Genomic DNA, 24959 nt, shown 5'->3' on the forward strand with positions numbered 1-24959 from the left:
GTGAAGTGTAGTGCCGAACCTTCGCCAGAGGTAGGGTCTGCTAAGCCATAGAGTTAGACACCTGGCAGCCGTTTTTTTTTCGTGGAGTTTTTCAACATTTTTGAAATTTTTTTTCAATTTCTCCTCGTACACAGCTCGCGATCTTGCAGCCGCCATTATAGGGGCTTAACAATGCAAAATCCCCTGACAGGGCTCTTTAATTTTTTCTTTATATAAAAATATATAAAAAGAACTGGACCAACATAAAGTTTTGGCCTGATATGCACCAAAACGGGAAAATTAAACTTAGAAGGAAAAAAAGAGTGACTTACTTCGGCTGTCGCTCAACTCCCACTTCCCTGGTTTATCCAAACTTAATATGTAAACATATGGCCATTATTGAGTCCCTGTACAGATTGAGTTATAACTCTGGTCTCTGTAATTGGTGAGTGGAGCCAACAGAGTTCAGTGGAACAAACAATATAACAGAGAGTGAAGCTTTTGGTTTACATTAGATCTAGACCTGGGGAAAAGTGTTTGCTGCCTCACCCTCTTCGATATCTCATAAAATCTCACTTTCAATAGGAGAAACAAACTTTAGATCTAACGTTAGAAGAGCCAGAAAAAAAATATTTAAGAATACCCTCATTAGTCTACCAGTTTTTCAAAGTAGATCTAGATATAGGGGTTCTAGTCTAGACCTACATCGTAGATCTAGGCTAGTCTACAAATGTAGACCCACATCTGCAGTGTGTGTACCACAGCTGATTCAAGGAGTCTGCATAGCAGACTAGATCTAGGCCTAGATCTACATGTAAAATCCAAAAAAATTTATGCCTAAGAGCAGACGTCGGGTTCGTCAATCATTTGTCTTCATGTTTCTAATCTAAAATCAGAGGCATAAACCTAGGATGGATCTAACATTAAGTTAGACTCTAAATAAATCTAGATCTATATGAAGTTTGTTAAAATTTTAACGTCATCAGGATCTAGACTAAATTTTTTTGGAGACCTAGGGGGTGTTGCAAGAAAATATTTGCAATCAATTGCAAATATTCTGCTGCAATTTTAAAATTTGTTGATCACTTTTAATTATAGCAAATCAGATTACTCTCCTTGTTTCATGTAGCAGATTAGCAATCAAAATTGCAAATTTGCAATTAATTGCATGGCATATGCTTGATTTCGGGAACAAAACTAGACAAGTTTGCAATTGATTGCAAGTTTCTTGCGATGCCCCTTTAGACATGTACGGAACACAAAGGTGATTTCAAGTATGGTGTTGGTCTTGAGAACCTGAAAAAAAGACTGCTGAACCGAGCTTGCTTGATTCAGAAGGACATTTGAAATCATGATAGCTCATGATCTCACTCTTTTGAATTGTGTCACATTTCACATGAGAAAGTCTTGATTCTGAAGTGAAATTGGGAAGATACTGCAATGAAATCTCAAATACAGAATGCAGAGTGTAAAATCACTGAGACTTGCTGCCCATTAAAATAGGTCTGAATTGAAGACAGAAATTTTTCTTCAATTATAATGTATCTTTTCTTGTACTTCTCTAAGTACTCTTCACTTATAATACGTTTTGCTCTCTTCAAATCTAAGAGCGTTGAACATTTAGTCAAAATGGAAAAGACTCTGTATAAATCCTATGTATCATTATTATTATTATTATTAAAAAGCTTTGATCACTTGCACTCATCTTTACCTGAAAAAGCTAATATCATAGTAATTTTTTCATACTATTTTTTTAGATTGAGAATGCAGCCAAACTTGAAATATGATTTTTTTCCCCCAATGGCGAATGGGCTTGGCCATGGAAATTTGTTGTGCATTGATACGCAGGATCTATCTGCTAATCTCCGAAGCAAGAGAGGTAGAAGAACAAGAAGCAAAAGAAGATATGTGCCCTCTAGAAAAGTGGCTTTGCCCTATAAATAAATCTAAGGCTTGTTTGCGATTGTTTTGTTTTTGTTAAATACAGAGACTGAGATTATTTGTGAGAACCAAGATGGAGTAATAGACTGTGGTGAAAATCTTATCAGTATCTCATCCTCTGTCTATGGGCGAACTGATGCATCCACTTGTGGCTTGAGCTACACAACTGATTGTGTCTTGGATGTGGCCCCTGCATTGGTTTTCTGCAATGATCAGTCACAATGCACAGTGGAAGCTGGAAATAATCTTTTCGGGGATCCATGCCCAGGAACTCAGAAGTATCTAAATATCACCTACACATGTGAAGGTACCTCTAAACCTAATGAGTCTTTTCTAGTTTGTTATTCAGGGATAAAGATAAAATCTGGGGCTACTTTTTTTGCTCACCAGCCCAATTTAGTTAATTGTAATAGACCCTATTGGATATTGGCACACATATTGTATTGGGGTAAAGATGTGCAAGACACATTGTTTGTATGTTTCGGAAATTGTTTCACCATGGTAACAGTATATTATGGCCAAAATAAGGTAAAATACTTGCAGTTAGAACTACTTCCTCAGTTTTTAACCAACTCTCATGAAATTTGGCTCATGCATCGGTTTGAAATAAAGATGTCCAAGATATGTATTTTGTGTGTGTCGGAAATTGAGTTGCCGTTGTAAAGGCCCCCTTACACCTAACCATATTGCCTGAAATCTGCCTTGCGATGGCTGGTGAAAGGCATTTTTTAAATCGTTTTCAATAGTAACCGTCTGATAGTGAATCATATTTACCCTTCGTGTTTGGGTTCATACACCTTCTGAATTAAATTGTTGTTCATCAGTTTGAAATCACATCTCTTATTTAGTCTGCGGTAATCGTTTGTTATTGTTTGTGTGTTATTGTCGCGCAGAGTCTCTCATCGCGCTTTTGCCAAAGTAGACCAATCTCGAAAGAACCCTTAACGAAGCAACTCGATGACAAAATATGAGTTGCGCATGTAAACGAAGATACTATGACAAACAGATTTTAGTTTGCCATCTTCTATGCGAAGGGAAACCAATACAAACTTTTACTAAATTTTAATAGCGATACATACACAAAGACACGGCTAAGAGATACTAAGACAAACTATGGTTTGCGAATGTGAGCGCATGACCAGACGAATAATTTGGCGAGTTCTGAGCTGTTGCTGACTTCTTAGGCGTTCGTGCTGGTCTCTCCTCGTCCTCTTCCTCATCTGCAGTAGAACTTCAAATGAGGAGAACCTGTACCTCCCTCTTGAAGACCTTGTACCGGCCCTTTCATTCATTTATTCATTCATTCACTCATTCATATGCATTTATTTCATTCATATATTAAAAATAACATTTACAAACGTATTGGAATAAACAAGAAATAGAAATAATTTATGGAATGAGGAGACAGCTTAGAAGGCAGAGAAGCCTTATTGGTGCTGCTACCAATAGTTCTAACAAAATACAAATTATAAAAAAAAAACTTACAATATACAACACCTAAAAAAACAAAATATGTAACATAAGCAAAGTAACGATAAAGCCTGTAATATAGAAAATGAATCAAGTAGTGTAGTTAAAAATAAATTTGATTTTAGTCTCCTATTGAAAACAGAAAGGAAGGTTTATAAACGAAGGTTATCCCAAATGAGTAGACCTTTGAAAAAAATGAATTTTTTAGCAACATTAGTTCTCGTCAATGGTAAGTGAAAATGAGGGGAAATGCGTGTATTATATGAATAGAAATCGTTGTTAAAGAAAATTTATCAGAAAGACATCATCTGCATCTCACTGATGAGGTACATGTAGATACCAAAGTTGCCGATGGAGTTCATTGGCTTTGGCTCTGTAGCTTTGGCGATGGATTCCTTGATTGCAGCCAAAGTGGTGGCGCTTTCAGCAGCAACCTGTTGCAGGGCTTCCAGGTCTAGTTCCTCCGGGTCCTTGTTCTGCTTCTTTGCCTTGGACTTGCCCTTGCCCTGCTTCTTGGCAGCTTCTTTTCCCTGTTTTGCAGCCTCTCTCTCTCTCTCACTGCAGTGGCTAGATCCCCAGCATTGGCATCTATGATCTACTTTATCTGAAAAGATTAATGGCAAATGAAGCAGAAATATATGAAATATGAAAACTATTTATAAACAATTATTCAACATAACATAATAAATTCATGTATATAGTTTAGATATAACTCTATATGTAAAATTAGGTGGACATTTGGCATCTTATTTCTTTGTTTTGGTGATCAGCTAATGTAGGGTTTGCTATTGTGACAGAATAAACCACATTGTTGGATGTCCACGAAATGTTATCTGTAGCATTATAATACTTACACTTTTCACAGGATCCAGGTTTGTGGTGGGTCTCTCCCACAGGAATGCGAACTTGGTGAGAATCTAGTTTTGCTTATAGGGCAGATCCTCCAGAGCATCACCAGACTTGGTCTTTGCCAGCTTGGTGAACATATCCCTCATCCTCTTCCACCAGCCCTCGATATCAGTGACTGGAATGTACAAAAATATTGTATTATATTTATATCATATGGGTTATTCAGTGTTTTGCATTGAAATAAACTACTCACAAAAAGTTAAGGATCACAAGTAAATTCTGTTCTGTAACTTCTTGTTACCATGTATGTGTAACCACATTTTATTGAAGACCTAATGATAACTGTTCAGCAAAGTTTGTTGTATTGCATGTGTCTCATCGCTTACTTTACACAATCTTCTGTCAGATGCATTGGGTCAAACATTCATAAAAGGGAGTAATTTGAACATCCATGGACAAGTTGAATGGGATGCAAACTCAAAAAATTATACTCAGCATGTAAAATCAATGTTTTATAAACATATTCAGAGACTTATGGCTCTCTTTTTTTTGCCTGGAATTAATAACAGCTTAACATTTCATCAACTTATCATAAATGACAGATGATTCTTAACTTTTTGTGACTATTATGGTATGATATATTTACCTGAGACCTGGACAGACTGGGATTATTGCTGCAACAAAGACTGGTGACGTCCCGGTTTACTTAGTCTTTGTTGCGAATGTCCCACAGGGACCAATGGTCTTGGAGGAACTCAACCATCCCCTCCTCATTTCCTGAATGAATATCCTTTCTATAATTTGACCTCCCATTGCTGTCCCTCCTCTTTCTGCCACCTGTTTCTTCTTGCCACCACACTGACTATTAAAGACATGTAGAAAAAAGCTTATATATAATATAATATGATAAATTATTGTAATAGATACATCACAAGCTTTCAATAATTGTTTAGCAAATTATAATATTACCCTGTGCTGGTGCCTAGTTGGTGCCTCATCATCACCACTGACATTACTGGCGGTATCCTCTTGATTTTGGTGTAGAGGCGGTGTTGGAGACCGTGTGGGCGTAGGAGACCATGACCGTGGCTGTGACTGTAGACCGGTAGATCGTGAGTCTGTGGGACTGTCAGGAGGAGGCGGCACTTCAGACTGTGGTTGTGAGCATCCCGAGGTTGTGGATTTTTTCCCGGTAGGCGGTAGATGCAGTCTTTCATACCTCCCTCTGCCTTTGCCTTGTCCTTTCACTGTAGGCATGTTACGTGGATGACTTCTCTGGCCATACTGAAATCCAGATGAATCTGGTTGCTTTTTTACACCCAAGGAGTGCACACGTATAAGAATGTCCTTGTCTTCGTTTCTAATCGCACGCCATATCAAACCATTGCTCACTGTTCGTTCGTCTGATTGGGTTATATCAACCCTTCGCTCGCCTTCGACTGCAATTTACTCAAAGAGGTGAGCAAAAAAAATTGTTATCCTTTGCTTACCGTTCGTTGATAAAATTCGACAATGGTTACTGATCGCATGATTTGATGGAAATTTTATTTGAGTTTGATGAATTTGCGTGCATTTTGTGCATTTGTCCCATTGGTCACCCTTCGTCTGCCTTCATTTGGTCAGATGTGAGGGGGCTTTAACAACATATGCACTCCAAATTAGGTAAAAATTTTGCGGTTCATACTTCATCAGTTTTCAATGCCGTTGCTGAATCTATCGTTATTGAAATTCAAATCCAAAAATCTAAAAACATTATTTTAGCGGTATTTTATAGACCTCCCAACTCCAACTCACATATTTTTTTAGAATACTTACAAGATTTTCTACGAAATCCAGTTTTTATAAATAAAGATTGTTATATAGCAGGAGATTTCAACATAGACATATCTAATACTAATCATAATGCCTCACAAGAATTTTTGGACATAATGATATCCTCATCTTTTTTACCATTAATTACAAAACCAACCCGGGTTACTAACCAATCTGCAACCCTTATTGATAATATTTTTTGTAATGTTACTCCTTTACCCGAGTCGGGAATTATTTTATCTGATATCTCAGACCATTTTCCGATATTTTCAAGAGTCCCGTTTAGGTTAACAAAAAATCATTCCCCGCAGCATAAGTTCCGAAAAGTAACGCCAAATAATATAGCGAGGTTGAAAGAAGGTCTAGAAGACACCGACTGGTCTGAGGTGTTCGGTTCGCAAGATACCAATACTGCATATAATATATTCATTAAAAATTTAACCACACACTTAGATAGACACGTACCACTAGTCAATAAATGCTACAATTATAAAAAGAGTCCAAGACTTCCTTGGATATCGAAATCAATATTACGGTCAATAAATCGTAAAAACAACTTATACTATGCCGACAAAATAAATCGTTCAGAGAAGTCGCATCGCAAATACACCATGTATAAAAATACCCTTACAAAAATTTTGCGCAGCGAAAAACGAAAATACTTCACAAACCAATTAATTCATTTCAAGCATGATATAAGAAAAACATGGCAAACTATAAACAATGCCTTGAATAAGTATAGCGTAAAATCGAACATAAAAACAATAAAACACAATGATATCGAAATTCATGATTCTGCCCGGATAGCTGACATATTCAATCAATATTTTTCACAGATCGGAAAAAATCTAGCCGACAATATACCATTAACACAAAAGAAATTTACCGATTTCACTCACCGACCAAATCCTAATTCTCTTTTTCTATTACCAGTACATAGGAATGAAATAATAGATACAGTGAATAACTTAAAAAACAAAAAGAGTTGTGGTCATGATGGTATTGATAATATTTTATTAAAAAATGTCATTGAATATATTGTTGATCCTTTAGTACACATATTTAATCTATCCTTAATTAATGGCGTCGTGCCCGACAATATGAAAATATCTAAGGTAATACCAGTGTACAAAAAAGGAGATAAGAATAATGTATGTAACTATAGACCGATATCTTTATTGCCTACTCTATCAAAGATTCTAGAAAGAGTGATATATACAAGACTATTAGAATTTTTGAATAAATATAACATAATTTCTGATTTTCAATTTGGATTCCGCCAAAAGCATAGTACTTCTCATGCCACTCTTTCATTTGTTGAAAAAATCACAAAAGCTATTGATAACTTTGAACATACAGTAGGTGTTTTTCTGGACCTCTCCAAGGCCTTTGACACTATAAATCATGAAATACTACTATACAAACTTGAAAATTACGGAATCAGAGGAAAGGCCTTGGAGTGGTTCAGGAATTACCTAATAAACCGTAAACAGTTTGTTAACATAAACGAACAAAATTCCTCTCCACTAAAGGTTAATTGGGGTGTTCCTCAAGGCAGCATACTGGGCCCACTTTTATTTTCGATCTATATAAATGACATTCACAATTCTTCGACAATGTTATCTTATATTCTTTTTGCAGATGATTCAAATGTACTTTATTCTCATCCTAATCCCGATATTTTAGTCAATATATTGAACATTGAACTGGAGAAGCTAGTACAATGGATAAGATCTAATAAATTGTCAATCAATGTCAAAAAAACGAAATGTATGCTTTTCAGCAATTCTTTAGATAAATTACCATACGATATTAAATTGGACAACGCTGACATTGAAGTGGTCACTACAACAAAATTTTTAGGTCTGATAGTAGACAACAATTTATCTTGGAAAACACACATTGATTTTATATGCCGTACAATATCACGCAATATTGGTGTTATAAATAAGGTCAAGTTTTTTCTTCCAACTTCCTCCCTAAAAATGCTTTATTCAACATTAATTTTACCCTATCTAAACTACGGGATAATTGTCTGGGGAAATACACATACATCATATCTAGAACGAATATTACTTTTACAGAAAAAGGCATTGCGCGTTATTTTTAATATGTCCTGGAGATCCCACACAGACCAATTGTTTATTGACAATAAAATCTTAAAAGTAAAAACATTATATCAATATAACTTGGGTCAATTTATGTATCAATTAAATAATAATATGCTACCATCAATCTTTGATTCTTCATTTAATAAAAACAAAACTATTCATAAATATCCTACACGTCAATCCGAGGAATTTCATTTTCCTCTACCCCGGACAATTCTTGCCAAATCCATCTTCACTTTCGAAGGCCCTCGACTTTGGGGCACTCTTGATAATACTATCAAAGATTCCCCAAGCCTAAATTCTTTTAAATTTAAGTTGAAAAAGTTTCTCCAAGATACTCGTTAGTTTTTTTAACTCTTCATCACTCATACATTATACTTTTCATATATATATACTCAGCACTACGAGCTGTGAAATATGATATTTTTCGTTTTCCTGTTGATCCGTAAATTCGCTGTGAGTGTTGGGGCAAGAATCTGGAGACCACTGATCTTGCTATTTTCTCTCATTTCTATTTCTTTCTTTTTATTCTTTTAAACTATTCATTCAGATAGTTTACGTTCAAATTTCTACCATGTTGTGTTTGTGTTTTGTTTATATTCTTCATACGTATGTTATAGGAGGCTGCATCCTACAAGCTTCGCTTTTTAGCAGCCTCCTCCGTTTCCGACCTGTTATCTTGAGTATTATACATAATAAGTTTCTTTGTTTTATTGATTATAATTATATCAAGATGTATGTAACAAAACTATTGTAAATGTAAATGATTGTTGGAAATGGAAAAAATAAATGAAATGAAAAATGAAATCAGTTTTCAACTTATTCCCATGAAATTTGGCTCACCCATTAGTCTTGAGTTATAGATGTGCATGGCATATTTTCCCTTGTGTTGGAAATCTTATTGCCATGGTAGCAACCAGGGGCGTCGATCCATTTTTCAGATTGGGGGGGCAAAATCATGAATAAATTTTCCAAAGGTGCTCGATCAGACAAAACAAACTAACTCACACACACACATATGCCTATACGGTATATGTGTGTACATATATATATGTATATATTATATATATATATATATATATACATGTATATATATATATATATATATATACATATCTCGCCAGCAGATTAATGCGAGCGCGAAGCACGAGCTGAAAATTTTGATATTTCGATCTGAAAAAAAAGTTGAGTTTAATAGACGTTTTTAATAAAGAACAAGATATATATCTCCAACAAAAGATTATTGCAAATCAAAGTGCGAGTTCTTTTGAGGTTTAGAACTGAAAACGGGACCATATTCACCTATTTAATCATGGAAAGTATGGGTTTTTGTTACAGAAATGATGTGAGCGCGAAGCGCGAGCCGAAATTTTTGATATTCCAATCTGAAAAGTGGACATTTTGACCACGATTTTAGACGAAGAAAGAGTTGTATCTCAATCTTGCTTGCTGATTTCTCTGTAACATTACAATCTTATTTTATTTTAGCACATGCGGAATTATTGGGGGGGCAAAACGATATGTTTGCCCCCCCAATATTTTCATTGTTGGGGCGATCACCTCCCCTGCCCCCCCATAATCGACGCCTCTGGTAGCAACATATTATATGTCAAAAGATCAGGCAAAAATCTTGCAGTTCGAACTACTTCACAAGTTTTTAACTTCTCTCATGATATTTGGCTCACACAGTGGTCTTGGGGTAATACTAGGCAAGACATATTTTCTCCATGTGTTTGAAACTGTTGCCATGGTAATGGCATACTGTGGGGGTATTAATCACCTTCAGTGATAGTTCTAGTTTTTCCAGGGCTCTCTGGTCTTTTCAGGGCAAATTCTCCCAAAGCCCCAAGTATTTTTTCCCCTGCTATTCAATGGTTACTTTTCACAGCCTCTTACAATTGTTAGTGAAAATTTTGCATAGGATCAGATGGCACCATCTTATTTCAAATTTATGTATATATCTGAGAAAAAGTATGTATTTTTTTATATATGCATCTCCAGGAATTTTTTATTCTGATAAGACGTCCTCTTATGACAGGGGAAAACCAAAATCATTTGAAGATCATCAAAGGTAAAAAGACTGAGGAACAGGCATTTTGTCAAAAGCTTTCTTTGTTAGATTTGTGTTAAGGTGCAGAATTCTGAAGGCTTATTAGTGTTTGATGTCCTTTGTTGAGGAAGACTCGGCTCTGTCAACCACTCTCAATTTGAAGGAAGGATCATTAACTTTCACCATTCTTAGCACTTTTTCCATACTATTTTTCGTAATAACTTTACTGAACAATCCAATGGGAAATATAGTTTCTTTCCCATATTTAAAAAAAAGCCCTATTTTCCAGTTGAATGGATTGGGAGGTCTGAAAACTGAGTAGGGAGTTATCAAAATCAAAACAAGTAGACATGAGGGAATGGACAAGTTGATCAGTATTATTTTGTGTTAAAACTTGTTTCTAACAAAGCAAAGATTAAGTTAGAACAATACATACATGCATGCATACATACACACACACACACACATACACACACACACACACACACACACACATACACACATGCATACATGCATACATACATACATACATACATACATACATACATACATACATACATACATACATACATACATACATACATACATACATACATACATACATACATACATACATACATACATACATACATACATACATACATACATACATACATACATACATACATCTTCCTCTCATCTACTCAGGTCTCTCTCAAATTCAAGCCAGCCTCTCATCTCTCCTACTTTGCAAGCTTTCTAATCTTTTTGGTTTACAGTTCTTTTTAGAACTACACTCAATTCCAAATAGATACTTTACTTTTTAGCCTCCACTTTGTCTTCTCTCCATTTCACTTCTACTTTTATTCACTTTCTCTTTGTCCTTTCTGGACTCTACACATGTTGTAGCTTAAACCATTTCTGCGATTGTTTATACCACCATGCAAACCTTCAACCATCAGCTAACCCTTTTATGATTGAACAGTTCACTGTATCCTCAATTATTTGTGTCCTTATTTAATGTATAATGAAATTGATTGTCGTAATAATATTTTATCTTTGTCATTTTTATGGAAAAATTGTCAAGTAATACATATCAACCCTATTCCCCAATCTCTTTTTCCTCAGATTCTCTCTGTGAAACTGACTGGGTTTATAATGACAGAAACTGTTATCTTTTCAAGGAAAGTTGGAAATCTTGGGAGTCAGCAAGAGAATATTGTTCTGGATTTGGTGCTGACTTAGCCAGCATACATAGTGAAGAGGAGAATTCATTCATACTTGGTAAGAATTATGAGTGAAGCAAAAGGGAAACAGAGAGAGAGAGAGAGAGAGCAAGCATAGTGATAAAGTATTATAAAAATATGCCTGTCACTATTTAAGAGATTAGAATGAAACTTCATGAAAGCAATACAATTTTTGGAATACCCAGACACAACACCCAAATGACAAATGATATACCAATCAAAAGCTTGTAAACCACTAAACACAGCAAATGCAGCCTTCATGCATTTTCACTGCTTACCAGCTGAGTATTTGCTTACCAATAGCTCCAATTATCTGCTTCAAAAATATGATTTCTTGTGATTTCCACAGGCCTCAAGACCTTGATGTCATGTTAGAAGCATTGTGATACCATAGTTTTGTATATAGGAAAACCAGGTGATTTTTTTCTGCTTTCAGATTACACATTTTGTTTTCTTTGCTTCTATCACATAGAGATATAAATATATTTTCCTGCAAGGTTGATTGATAAAATCTGCAGCTTAAGACTAGTTTTTGCCATATTTTATTGCCTTTGCTTTTGATGCAGCTTTCCGGTTCTATCTGCATTCAGATTATGTATAAGAATGTTTCCTGACCAAGTAATATAGCAATTTAGACCCAATACAAGCCAAACAAAAAAATCACAAAGACTAGTGAAGAGTTGTAGGTTGCCATCTATCTGAGAGCTGAATAATTGTCTCTGCCATTTTCTTCTGTAAATGAATGAAAAAATCAAATTCGTAATAAAAAAAGGAGAAAAGTTTTTCTGTGTACAAACCTATAGAATCTCAATGCTTCTAACCATGGGCGGAAATCCCAGGGGGACACAATATCAAATGTCCCTCCTACTCATATGTTTGTATACATTATTTTCTTTTGTATCATTATCATGTCATGTAAATGTGTTGTACTCTCATACCCCAGAAGGGGGTCGTAAGAGTCAATAAATTCTATTCTATTCTATTCTACTATTTGTGGTCTTTTATGATGGTAAGAAAAAAATCATTCAAAATAAAACATGTATTTCAGGACGAGATGACCTCACTTTTTGGATGATAACCTTTTTTTTTTTTTGCTTGTCAAATTTATTTTCGTCGAAATCACCTTAAATTTGGGGGGATAACTTTTTTTTTTGCTTGTCAAATTTTCTAGCCTCTTGTCCCCCCTACCTTTTGGGAGAGATATCTGCCCCTGCTTCTAACACAGCATGACATCATGGTCTTGAGGCTGGTTGAAAAGCACACGAAAGCCTAAAACCTGTTAATTTTTCTTGAGCAATATATATACATATATATATATTATATAAGAAATATTTTTTTCATAACTTTATGGAACATAATGTGCTTAGGGCCTGTGTGTTCATCATTTCTGGTGCTTGCATTTTCTGTTTAATGAAATATGCCTGTATAATCCTTTTGTACTAGAACATCCATTTTGAAGTCAATATACACCACATCCTTGAACTTATATGTTTTATTTAGTGACACATGCTTCTTTTTCATGGCTACTTAAAGTCATTGTCCCCTTTTACGGTCTGAATATACAATATTTCCAGTCCACTGTGAATATACATAAAACTTATATTATTATGTTACCATTTGTCAATTTCACTTTTAACTCTGGACTTGACTTTTAAGTAGATTCTGCAACATTCTAGTCCCCAATTTCAAAGCTTTACTTCAAACATGATGGATCTACATGTATGTTTATGTTGAGTTTTATTATAGAATCAGTAAAAAATGAAAAAAATCAATATCGTTTTACATTGAATGTATTCCTTTTTTTTCTTTCATTCAAAACAAATAAACTTAAATTTCAATTGTTTATTTTTAAAGAAAAATTGACCCTGTATGTAGCATGAAGTTTGTTTGAATAAAAAGCAGAAAACCATCAGAAACTTATCATTGCTGGTTTGAGGAAGCCCTTTTGGCATATCCACATATAAATTTATATTCTCTATATTGCTGTATTGTTTTTACAACCATATGTGTAAATATAAATAAATGTGTTCTTTAAAGTTTAAGAAAAAATCTATACTCCAGGTTAACCAAATTTCACTATCAAATATGATTTTTTCCATTTTATTTCAGGATCCATTGAAAGTCATTCATGGATAGGAATAACTGATGTGGAAAGTGAAGGAGTATATACTACTTTTTCAGATGGAACCCCCATTGACTTTGAAAATTTTGCTGGTAATCATTTGAATTAATGGAAATGCTGTGACTCATCTTTTTTTTTTAGCTTGGGATACAAATATCATAGTAATCCAAAACTTGTTGGCCAGTAAGTGAAGCATACTTGTAAAGTTGCTACTGTACATGATTTGCTTTAAAGTATTGATTACTTTTTTCTTAAAAAAAAAATCTTTCACTCTTCCAAGTCATATTGGTAAATTTCATTCAGAGAAATCAACTTTGTACAGGAATTATTTCTTATCAAATAATTTGTTGTCATTTTCTTTTCCTATTGCTCTCAGAATTACTATAGAATACTAGTATATCATTTTTTTCCATAGCTAACAGCCATCAAGATGAAAGTCGTGATTGTGTTAAAATTAAAAGTCCACACGGAGAATGGACTTGGAAGGGGTGCTTGAGTTCACATCATTCTGTGTGCAAAAAAGCCCATGCTGTAAACAGTACTGTTCATCCTGTGACAAGTCAACATGCCACTACCACTCATCGTGCATCTACCGCAGTTCCTCCCACCTCTACATCTGCTACCACTGCTGTCCATGAAACTTCTACTATTCATGCAAGGACTACAACGGCAAGGACTACAACGGCAAGCACTACCGGAAAAGCAACAACCCAACCTTCTACAACAATTTCTGCTTCTTCAGAGTCAGCTCATGTGGTGCCGACTATTGAACCTACTTTCATTATTGTGGAGCTGATTATGTACTCCAACTATGGTAAGAGTTCGAGCTGTGATGAGCATTATGATATTAATAATAATAAACAGTTCTTGTGTAGCGCACATCACATTATGAATATAACATCTCTATGTGCTTCCAAAGGACTTAAATATTATTACCTCCGCTTTTGCTTGGTGACCATAATTACTTACAGTGCATTAATGTAGTTAATGTACTTTCAAGGTCAACTTTATCCCAACAACACCATTAATAGTTGCTGATGTTCACAAACCAAATATGATTAGTTACTTTCTTTATCATATTGTCTCTATTTAATAGAATTTTACAAGAATCCCACAATATCGGGTGACAAGGCAACTGGACCCGATACAATACCAGCTAGATTTATTCCTTATATTGCCCATATTATTGCAGCTCCATTGACATATGTTATTAATCTGTCACTGAATGTTAGTTATGTTCCAAAACAGTGGAAGCTTGCTCGAGTAACTCCAATATTTAAAGATGGAGATAAAAATTCTTTAAGCAATTACAGACCAATCTCAGTCATATCGGTATTGTCTAAGGTCATGGAGAAAATTGTTTATAATCAGGTATACAAATATCTTGAAGAAAAGGATATCCTTTCACAATGCCAGTCTGGCTTTAGACCGAGGTATTCTACACAGAGTGCCCTTTTGAATGTTACTGATAAATGGATGTCTGCTATTGATAAGGGAGAAATCGTAGGAGTTGTGATGATTGACCTAAAAAAGGCATTCGACAGTGTAGATCACTCTATTTTGTTTAAAAAATTGGAAATGTATGGCTTTGAAAGAATAGCCCTGAAATGGTTTGAAAATTATTTACATGTCGAAAGACAACAATATACTCAAGTCAATGGTGTTTCTTCCAGCCTTAGAAATGTAACCTGCGGTGTACCCCAGGGTACATTATTAGGCCCGATTCTCTTCTGTTTGTACACAAATGATTTACCTAACTTACTGAAAAATACTCAGTTGGCTCTTTACGCCGATGATACCTGCTTATTTCACACAGGTACTAACCCTTATCAAGTTTATGAAAAAATCAATAAAGATTTGAATATCATCTCGTTGTGGTTAAAACGCAACAAACTAGCACTTAATATTAATAAATCTGAAACTATTGTAATTGGCAGTAAGCAGAGACTTTGCAAGTGGAATCAAGAAATCGAAAATCCTACCATTAAAATTGATGGAAAGGTTATTAAGAAAGTAAGTGTTTGCAAATACCTCGGTGTATTCATCGATGAGAATCTTAGTTGGAATAAGCAAATAGAGCATGTTAAGGCAAAAGCTGTAAAAAGTTTATATCTTCTTAAGAGGATAAGACCTTACATCAGTAAAACAATTGCAATGGTATTTTATAAATCGGTCATTCAATCATATTTTGACTATTGTGCCTCTGTATGGGGAAATACCTCAAAGACTAATTGTAAAAGATTACAAACCTTACAAAATAGGGCTCTAAGAACCGTTCTACAAGTTCACTATTTATTTCCAACTAAATCTATTTTTTCAACTTTAAACATTGACGACTTAGAGATTCGCCGAACTAAACAGCTGGCAATAGTAATGTATAAATTGTTAAATGATTTAGGTCCCAATTATTTAAAAGAGATATTTGTTTACCGTAAATCCAATTATAATTCCAGATCCGGTAATATGCACTTAACATTAAATTTGCCCAAAACCGAATTCGGAAAAAGACGTTTCCTTTTCCGAGGTGCAAAGGTGTGGAATTCCCTTGCAAAACACATTCCATTCGAAACCCCATTAAATACATTTAGACGGAAAATAAACACTCTAGGCCTATCAAACGTACTGAATGACCTCAAGGATTAACTTCCCTGTTTGCATGCCCCCCTCCCCCTTTCCCCATTTTTTTAATGGTAATAATTTGATGATTTTTGTTATGTGTTTTTGTATTTTATTGTTTGCTACAATGTATTTTTCACGTATGTAAAGTATTTTTCATTTGTAATCTATCTACTTTGTATGTTTTTAATATCTGGACCCCTCAGAAGAACAGCCGCTAGGCTGAAGAGGGCTATCCAGCCCATGTGTTGGAAAATGAATAAAAAAAAAAAAAAAAAAAAATTAAAAACCTGTATATGCTGCATAATTATGTTCATCATACATAGTCTGAATCTAAGGCTGCTGTAATAATATTTTTGTCTTTTTTTACTTGATATTCACAGAATCCAGCCTTGATAACATCTTCCAGGTCAATGACACAATCCTTGTTATTGCATCTATCTTTGGCCCCTTTCAACCGTTTTCAGCTCAGATTATTTGGTCTATCACAGACCATCTATCAGGTGAATCAATTGAACATACAATCTACTCTGAAGATGCAGTGCTTGTCAATTTCCCAGTATCTTCACTTTTTGCCATTAATGCAATTGCTGTCGGGACCACCCACAACCTCACATCTACTGTGAATGCAACAGTACTTCCCACAATAAACATTCTCTGCCCTGCTCATATTTATGCTGGCAGAGAAGTTTGGTGTGCTCTTCTCACAGATGACATTGTTGAGTATTCCAACTATACCTTCTGTTTTGATGGTAGTGCTTGCTCGACTGCAAACCCAACTTATTGGTCTTTAGCTGACATCCCAGATCCCTTGATAGACCGCACTTCTTCTATGGAGGGACTTTTTGCCAGCTTTCAAAATCATCTGTATTCAGAAATTGGATCTCATACGATAACAGCAGAGATATTTCAAATTTTGGCCTTTTCAGTTCAAGTAAGTATCCATCTTTATACATCTAAACCATTGTAAGACTGTTTATTTTGACACTTGCATTTCCATTTGCATATAATTTTTCTAGTTAAGACTTCAGCTTTAATCCTGTTTAGATTTTGATTGAGTGCAATTTTACAAACTACACTGTTAAATTTACATTGCAAGAAACATATTTATGGGAAAGTAATGAATGAATACTGTAAACTAGAAATGAATAATGGAGATGGAGGGTTGAGGGTATCAGTTAGAAGATGTGACAATATGACAGTCTAAATCTGATTAATATTCATCCTATGATTAATGTAGGGAGCGTTTCAGCATTTATTGTCTGACAAGCTGTCAGGTCTGATGACCTTGATTTTGATTGGCTGAGAATCACTGTCATTATGATAAATGTTTAATAAAAAATCTGACAAGTCCTTTGATAAATGTTCCAGGTGCGCTTTCTGTAGGCTTGACTGAGGTAGGCTATTTTAAAGATAAGTCTTGTGCTCTCTCCTGCATATCTTCTTTGTCAGGGATAGTCCAACTTAGTGTAAGGCATAAGAACAAAATGTCATTGTACATCATATGCAGGTAGATGTGATTGAGAAACCTGAGTGTATAAGGAAACTTGGATTTGTGAATGGGAATGGCAACAGCACACATCCAGCTGGGTTCCTCAGAGCATCTGACATTGGCATCTCAGCCAACATGGAACTTGATGAAGAATGCAATGACCCTATGACCTCTGACTTCAAGTGGTGGATATTCACATCTGACGAAAATGATGTTGCAGTGATTGCCTTCGAAAAGATCACACATGTAAATATATCATTATTTGACAATATGGTTGAAATTGATTACTTGGTATAAAGTATGTGATATGAAAATAAATGTAAATGAAGCATGTTTTATAAATACAAACTAAAATGTATATATACACCTAAATATTCTTTTAATGCAATCTCAAATAAATATCATAAATCAAAATTGCATTCTTCTAGAATTTGGCCTAAATGAATACAATATATTCTGCTGTAGGATCTGAAGAAAAATATTGTTGAGAGGTCAAACATTATGGATGCTTTTATAATGAGTCCATTACAAACATTTATTCAGTAGATCTTGTAAGACAATCTTTTACATGTTTTTGTACATGTTAACTAAATAATTCAAAAGCTATTACAAACCCTGTAATTGTAATTTCTTCAATGCTTTTACCAGATCCCTCAAGTGACAATTCCACAAGGAACACTCCCTTATGGAATTCATAGCTTGAATCTCAAAGTGGAGATGAATCATAGAACGTCAGGAGAGGTCACTGGTGAAGAACAGATCATTACCTGGCTTGAAATCCTGCCATCTCCATTGGTAGCAGTGATCAAAGGTGGAGCTTCTCGATCTCACGGTAATTCCATCAGAAATTCTTGACTTTTATCCCCTCCCCTAGAAATCAATTCAATACAAGTAAAACAAGTTAAAAGCTCTCAGCTCCAATCGGTAAATAATGGCAGGAATCATACAGGACTACCCTACCCTCCACTGTCTAAGTTAATGTCACACTACTTGGCTAAATAGTTCTTACATTTGTTTTGCAACCTGGAGTATTCCTTCATGAACACTTGCTTTTTAAACTTGTTTGTACCATCTGTTGTTTGTGTGTATATATTTGACTGGAAGTCACTGTAATTTGTGAATGTCTGAATTTCTCATTTATCTGTAGGTATATCTTCCAGTTTGATAGTAGATGGATCAACTTCATATGACCCCGATGGGTCATCCGCTGACCTGACCTTTGTGTGGTACTGTGTGATGGTTGATGGTGAAACCATGTACTTGTCTATGGATGAAGCTATGCAAAATACAGGTACAAGAAAACAATCTGTATTTTTCTCTTATTCATTTGCAGTTTTTTAGAAAGAGAGAGAGAGGGGGGGGGGGTGAAATATGGCATACCATGCAAATGAGCTGTACGCCACTTTATCTATAAATTAGGTGCATTAACTACAGTATATTCTATATCATAAGATTTTAGTCCGCTGAGCAATAGTTGTGTCCCACCATCTCTTGGGTTTCACAGTAGATAATCCGAGGCAGCCACCAATGGCTTGACTTTTTTTAGACAATGAATGAATTATTTGCTTTAATGTCAAGATGGTATCTTCTGATATCACTGTTTAATGTAACCTACTGATTAAAAGAAGAATATAATGTTTACATATTTGCATTATCAAAAATAAGATTGACAAGGATCAATTCAGAGAAAATAAACTTGAATATTTCCTATCATTTTTTCTTCTCTTTTCATAGATGATGCCTGTTTTGAAGATGAAGAAATCTTGGAAAACTCACACTCTTCCAAGGTTGAAATTATGTCTAGCATCCTGAAAGCCAATGTAACTCTGAATTTCTGGCTCATTGTTTCCAAAGAAGGAAGAGCATCCGGTTCAACTCAACAAAGCATCCTGTTGACTCCAGGGCTTTTGCCAGAAATAGAAATAGAGTAAGTCACTGAAAACATCAAATCATTTAAAAACTTTATCTTACATGATTGTTAGAATTTAGATATGAATGCATAATTTCGGACTTGATATTAAGTTCATGGAATTTTTTATGTTTAAGGGCTGCTTGAAATCATTACTCAGCTTCTTTTGAAGTATTTCATTTGTTGCATGCAGGCTGTATTCCCTAAAGGAAACATTAAAAAAGATATTGATTCCACTAACTGTGATCAAGTAATGACATCTGACTGGAAAAAAATATTGGTCTATCAGTGAAAAGGTGTTTAATGAAGTAGTGTGCTGTCTTCTGTAGATGTGAATGTATAGATAGAAATTATTACGATTTTGTAACTGGGGTAATAATATAGTACTGCTATCATTGTATCTAATCGATTGAGATGAAATTTGCTAGCAAAAATCACTGACCACATGCTATATGAAAATATCTGTTGTTGATATCTATAGAAGATATGAACACATTTTTGTCTTTATTGATTGTAAAGTTTTGTGAAGATTTGAGCTAACAAACATGAATATATTATCTGACCAGCTGAGAAAATTTGTATTGGACTCACAATTGACAAGATGTCTCAAGCGGTTTGCTGTCTTCTGGAGATATGAATATACATGTAGCAAATACATTTATCAATATTTCATGATAATGTAGTATCATATATAGTATTATCATTGTATCAAATTAGTTGAGAAAAAAATTGCTTGTGAAAATCACTGACCAAATGCTTTATGAAGATATTACCTGTCTTTGATATCTATACAAGAAATCATATGAACACATTTTTATCTTTGATGACTTTATGTTTAGCTCTGAAGATTTGAACCAACAAATATAAATATATAATCTCACTTAGAAAATTAGTATTAGACTCACAACGACAAGATGTCTCAAGAAGCAGTTTGCTGTCTTCTTGAGATGTGAATATGGGAAATACATTTATTATAATTTCATTTTACTGTAGTAATAAATATAGTGTTATCATTGTATCCAATTAGTTGAGAAAAAAAGTGTTTGTAGTGAAAAATCACTGACCAAATGCTTAATGAAGATATCTGTCTTTGATATCTATACAGGGTATCATCTGAACACATTTTTATTTGTGTTGACTTTAAGCTATGTGAAGATTTGAACCGACAACTATAAATATATACATGTAATCTGACTAGCTGAGAAAATTTGTATTGGACTAACAATCACAAGATTTTTCATAAAGCAGTTTGCTGTCTTCTGTAGATGTGAATATATAGATAGAAATTATTAAGATTTTGTATTACTGTGGTAATAAGATAGTACTGTTATCATTGTATCCAATTAGTTGAGAAAAAATGTGTTTATAGTGAAAATCACTGACCAAATGCTTTATGAATATATCTGTCATTGATATCTATACAAGATATGAACACACTTTTATCTTTATTGATTCTTTGTAAAGTTATGTGAATATTTGAACCAACAAACATAAATATGTAATCTGACTAGCTGAGAAAATTTGTATTGGACTAACAATGACAAGATGACTCAAAAAGCAGTTGCTGTCTTCTGGAGATATGAATCTAGCAATATATTTATTAAACTTTTATATTACTGTGGTAACAATTAGGCCCGTTTTGAAAGTCCATTTTTGATGCACGTGTACACGGCGTGTTTTTCGGTCGTGTACACGTTGTAAACACTGTGAGAGCGAGTTCTGTTTTCATGTCGACACGGACCCGCATCAATATGTCATAAAAAGGGGTCTATATAGCCTAAGTCACGGTTTTAAAGCTTACCTGAGAAGTTTGAAGTATCAATCCACAAAAATTGGTGCAAATTAAAAGTTTACTTGGCTTAGCAGCGCATTAAATTAATAAAGAATGCAAAAGAAAATCAGTGCAGGGCCCTAGCTATCGCCGACGCTCGGTGGATGCGCATTTTGTATACTGTACCGTACATGCATGCACAGATCGCTGCAGAATAAGTGTAACTGAAGTTATCGATTAATTTTCATTATTATGTTGCCAATTTGAAGAGCGTTTGTTTGTAGGCTTGTGTGCGAGCGTATAACACGTAAGTTGTAGCGATGATCGCTATCGCAATTGGTGATTCTCAAATTGACTCTGAGTGTGATTGAGCAACGCTTTCGAGCTTTTGAGACCGGAGCAGACCCATTTCGTGCCGATTTCGTGGTACAAAAACGTGAGTCTCCAGAAAGAATGTGGATTAAATTGGCGATTTTGGAAGTGAACTCACTCTGGATTAATTGAAATATGTTGACATATTAGTAATTAAAACATGTGCAGTGTCTGAGAACTAAGATTTAATGTGAGGCTGTGAGCTTGTTTATGCAGATGCTACCGTGTACACGGTGATGGAATTTAGTACACGTGCACTGACTTGACCGTGCGTGTACACGTGTACCCGAAACGGGCCTAGTAACAATACAGCACTATTATCATTGTATCTAAGTGGTTGAGATAAAACTTGCTAATTAACATTGCTGACCAAAACAATCAATGAAACTTGCTTTGGTTTCTAAAGAAGATATGAACCCATTTATTACATTTTTAATTTATTACATGATGTGGAGCTATGTGAATATTTGAATCAACAAACATAAATATATTATGAAAAGTGTTCTTTAAAAAAACCCAGAATATTGTTTCATTTTCTCATTCTCTAGATGTAGATTATTTGTGTTATGGATGCATCGTGGTCTGATGCAGGCAGGCACGGACCCAGCGGGGTTAGACACAATACCATTGCAGGGGCCATTTTGTTTTTTAACAATACCCGGCCTCCCAAAACTATTGCATCTAACCGGCTGGATCCACACCTGGGCCCCGTCTTACAAAGAGTTAGATTGATCCAATCAATTATAACTCTATGGAAATCCATCATTTTTCTACAGGAAATGTGCAAAATGTCCTTTATAAACTAAAGAGAACACACCAAGCTGTCAAGAAATCAATGAGTTTATGGATATGCATTCATATCTAGAAAAGAATTTGAGAAAACGAGCATTAAATATGTTGACTTTGCTGGCTTTCCATAGTTGCAATTGATGGGATCAATTGTTACGCTTTGTAAGATGGGCCCCTGGTCTGATGAGTGTACATCTCATAGATATGCTTATCTTAGATAGTGCAGCTTATCTAGCTATCAGTTCATTTTTGTATAGGGGTAGTCTTTCATTGCTCTATGTTTTTTATTTTAGGGTATTGACAAGGGTTTAAATGACATCTGAAATTAAAAAAATAATGTAACAATTTTCTTATCCTTATTTACAGTTGCATCAGTAACTGCAACACATACTTATTAACAGCCGAGCGTCTTGTCCTGCATGCCTCATGCAGCAACTGTGACAGTGGAGATGTGTCTTTCCAATGGAGTCTTCAATCAGATGATAGCTCAATTATAAGTGATATATCTACCCAGACTACGACAGGTCTTGACCAATCCTACCTGGTCATCAAACCTCATACCTTTGATTCCTTTTCTGAAAGCACTGGCATTGCTTTACGAGTTACAGGTAAGTAGTGGTAGGGTAGGTAGCAATTGTGATTTAGAAGAAGGGGAATGAGTCAGAAATTGCAATTGTTTGATTCTAAATGTTGTGCACCATTTTCAATTCTATTTGCTGAATTTGAAGTACTTTGATGATAATATGCAATATTTATATAGCGCTTAATACAAATGTTTCTAAGTGCTGCATACTGTTACCCCAGCTTTAGCACGGCTACCCTAGTCATGCGCATCGAGCATTCAAGGAATTCCTTCCTACTGGGTACCCATTTACTACACCTTGGTAATGAGTGGCAAATGTAGATAAACGCCCTGCCAAAGGACGCAAGTGTTGTGGTGGGATTTGAACCCTGGACCTTGTGGTTTAAAGTTCTGGGACTTATCCACTGATCCACAACACCTCACAAATGGACTTATGATATAATGAAAGCTGTACATAGATCATATTGTAATAGATTTATCACAGTCAAATCCTCATTTCAAGTACCAGTAACTTAAACATTGATAACACATTTGTTATTTGCTTTTAAAAAATGTACATATCATTTCATGTATAGCTTGGCTAAACCATGTGTATTTTCTAAAATGAACAAATAGTTAACGGCAAACAACACAGATAGAAAGTTAGAACCAGAGACAAATATGTACTTTTTATGTTGCTTTGAAAATTTGCTGAGGTCAAGATGTGTCTAAAAACTGAATTCCTTGACTTTTTAATTGCTTTCAATTTCAGGTTACCTGTCCAATTCCACTTCAGGCGGCTATTCTGAATTCAGTGTCCAACTCAATGCTCCACCCACATTAGGCAACTGTTCTGTTACACCCATAGAAGGTTATGCCTTACAAACTGACTTCACTGTGACATGTCAAGGATTTACTGATGTGGATAACCCCCTAACTTATGAGATTATGTCGTACAGTGATGTCAAAGTTGCGGATGGAGACTTCATTGGTGTTGGAGAAGGTATCATTAAATTTACAGTGATCACTAAAATTATCTCAGTATATAATTAGTATATAAAAAGTATATAATTAGTGTAAATATCTATTAAATAAATTTTGCAAACAGCTTTAGATTAAAAGAAATAAAGATATAATTGTAAGAAAAAAAAAAGTAATGACATGCCATTGCAAATTGTTGAATTAATCTTCAATAAAATGACTGTAATCTACGTGTTCCAAGTGTAATATTTTCAAGGAATACATATATTTGACAAAGTGGATGTTGCACAAATGTTTGAAATGGGTAGAGCAAATATGAAAATATTTGTAAAATATCTTAAGAGATATTTGTGTTAAACAAGAATTAAATTGATGGATCATGTGGATGATGTTCAGATTTTTATCTACATTTAGACTATTCATTTGGTTTGGAGAGATTAATTTCCCAATTCCAATCTATTTGATTTTAAGAATTTAATTTTTGCAATGACCTACTACATTAGGATTATTATGTATAAGACACTGTTTGTTTAAAATTTGGGTAGGTCAAAATTGTAGAATCATATATAAACCATTACTGATTACTATGTTGAACATACACAGGTTTTCAACTATATGAAGGCAGTGAGTCATCACAGGATGGTTTCAATCTCCCTGTTGGAGATGGTGCACATGATTATACTATCCTGTTTCAGGTTAATGTGAAAGACAACTTCATGGCTAGTACATCAGTGTTCTTTACATGTATGGTGAGTGCAGAATGTTTTCATTTATTTATTCACGTCCATTAAAATACATTGAGCATACAAAAAACATTAAAAAACACATTAAAGAAAAACAAAAAAAACAAGGAAACAAAGACACATAGCAAGATGCAAGTAAAATTTAAGAAAAGGGCTAAGATTGA

The 24959-nt window shown here is 34.7% G+C and overlaps 1 protein-coding gene across 1 annotated transcript in view; it reads left to right on the plus strand.

The window, feature by feature from the left end:
• LOC121407579 (polycystic kidney disease protein 1-like 2) overlaps positions 1-24959 on the plus strand; it is a 45541-nt gene that overhangs the window by 1349 nt on the left and 19233 nt on the right. Inside the window, exons 2-13 of the mRNA XM_041598720.1 lie at positions 1967-2227; positions 11320-11475; positions 13548-13652; positions 13976-14374; positions 16560-17110; positions 17687-17914; positions 18317-18500; positions 18816-18959; positions 19403-19595; positions 22876-23117; positions 23844-24074; positions 24656-24801. Coding sequence (XP_041454654.1) covers positions 1967-2227; positions 11320-11475; positions 13548-13652; positions 13976-14374; positions 16560-17110; positions 17687-17914; positions 18317-18500; positions 18816-18959; positions 19403-19595; positions 22876-23117; positions 23844-24074; positions 24656-24801 — 2840 coding nt within the window. The remainder of the gene's footprint in view (positions 1-1966; positions 2228-11319; positions 11476-13547; positions 13653-13975; positions 14375-16559; positions 17111-17686; positions 17915-18316; positions 18501-18815; positions 18960-19402; positions 19596-22875; positions 23118-23843; positions 24075-24655; positions 24802-24959) is intronic.

The sequence above is a fragment of the Lytechinus variegatus genome, chromosome 2 (assembly GCF_018143015.1).
Source record: "Lytechinus variegatus isolate NC3 chromosome 2, Lvar_3.0, whole genome shotgun sequence".
In the NCBI taxonomy this organism is placed as follows: domain Eukaryota; kingdom Metazoa; phylum Echinodermata; class Echinoidea; order Temnopleuroida; family Toxopneustidae; genus Lytechinus; species Lytechinus variegatus.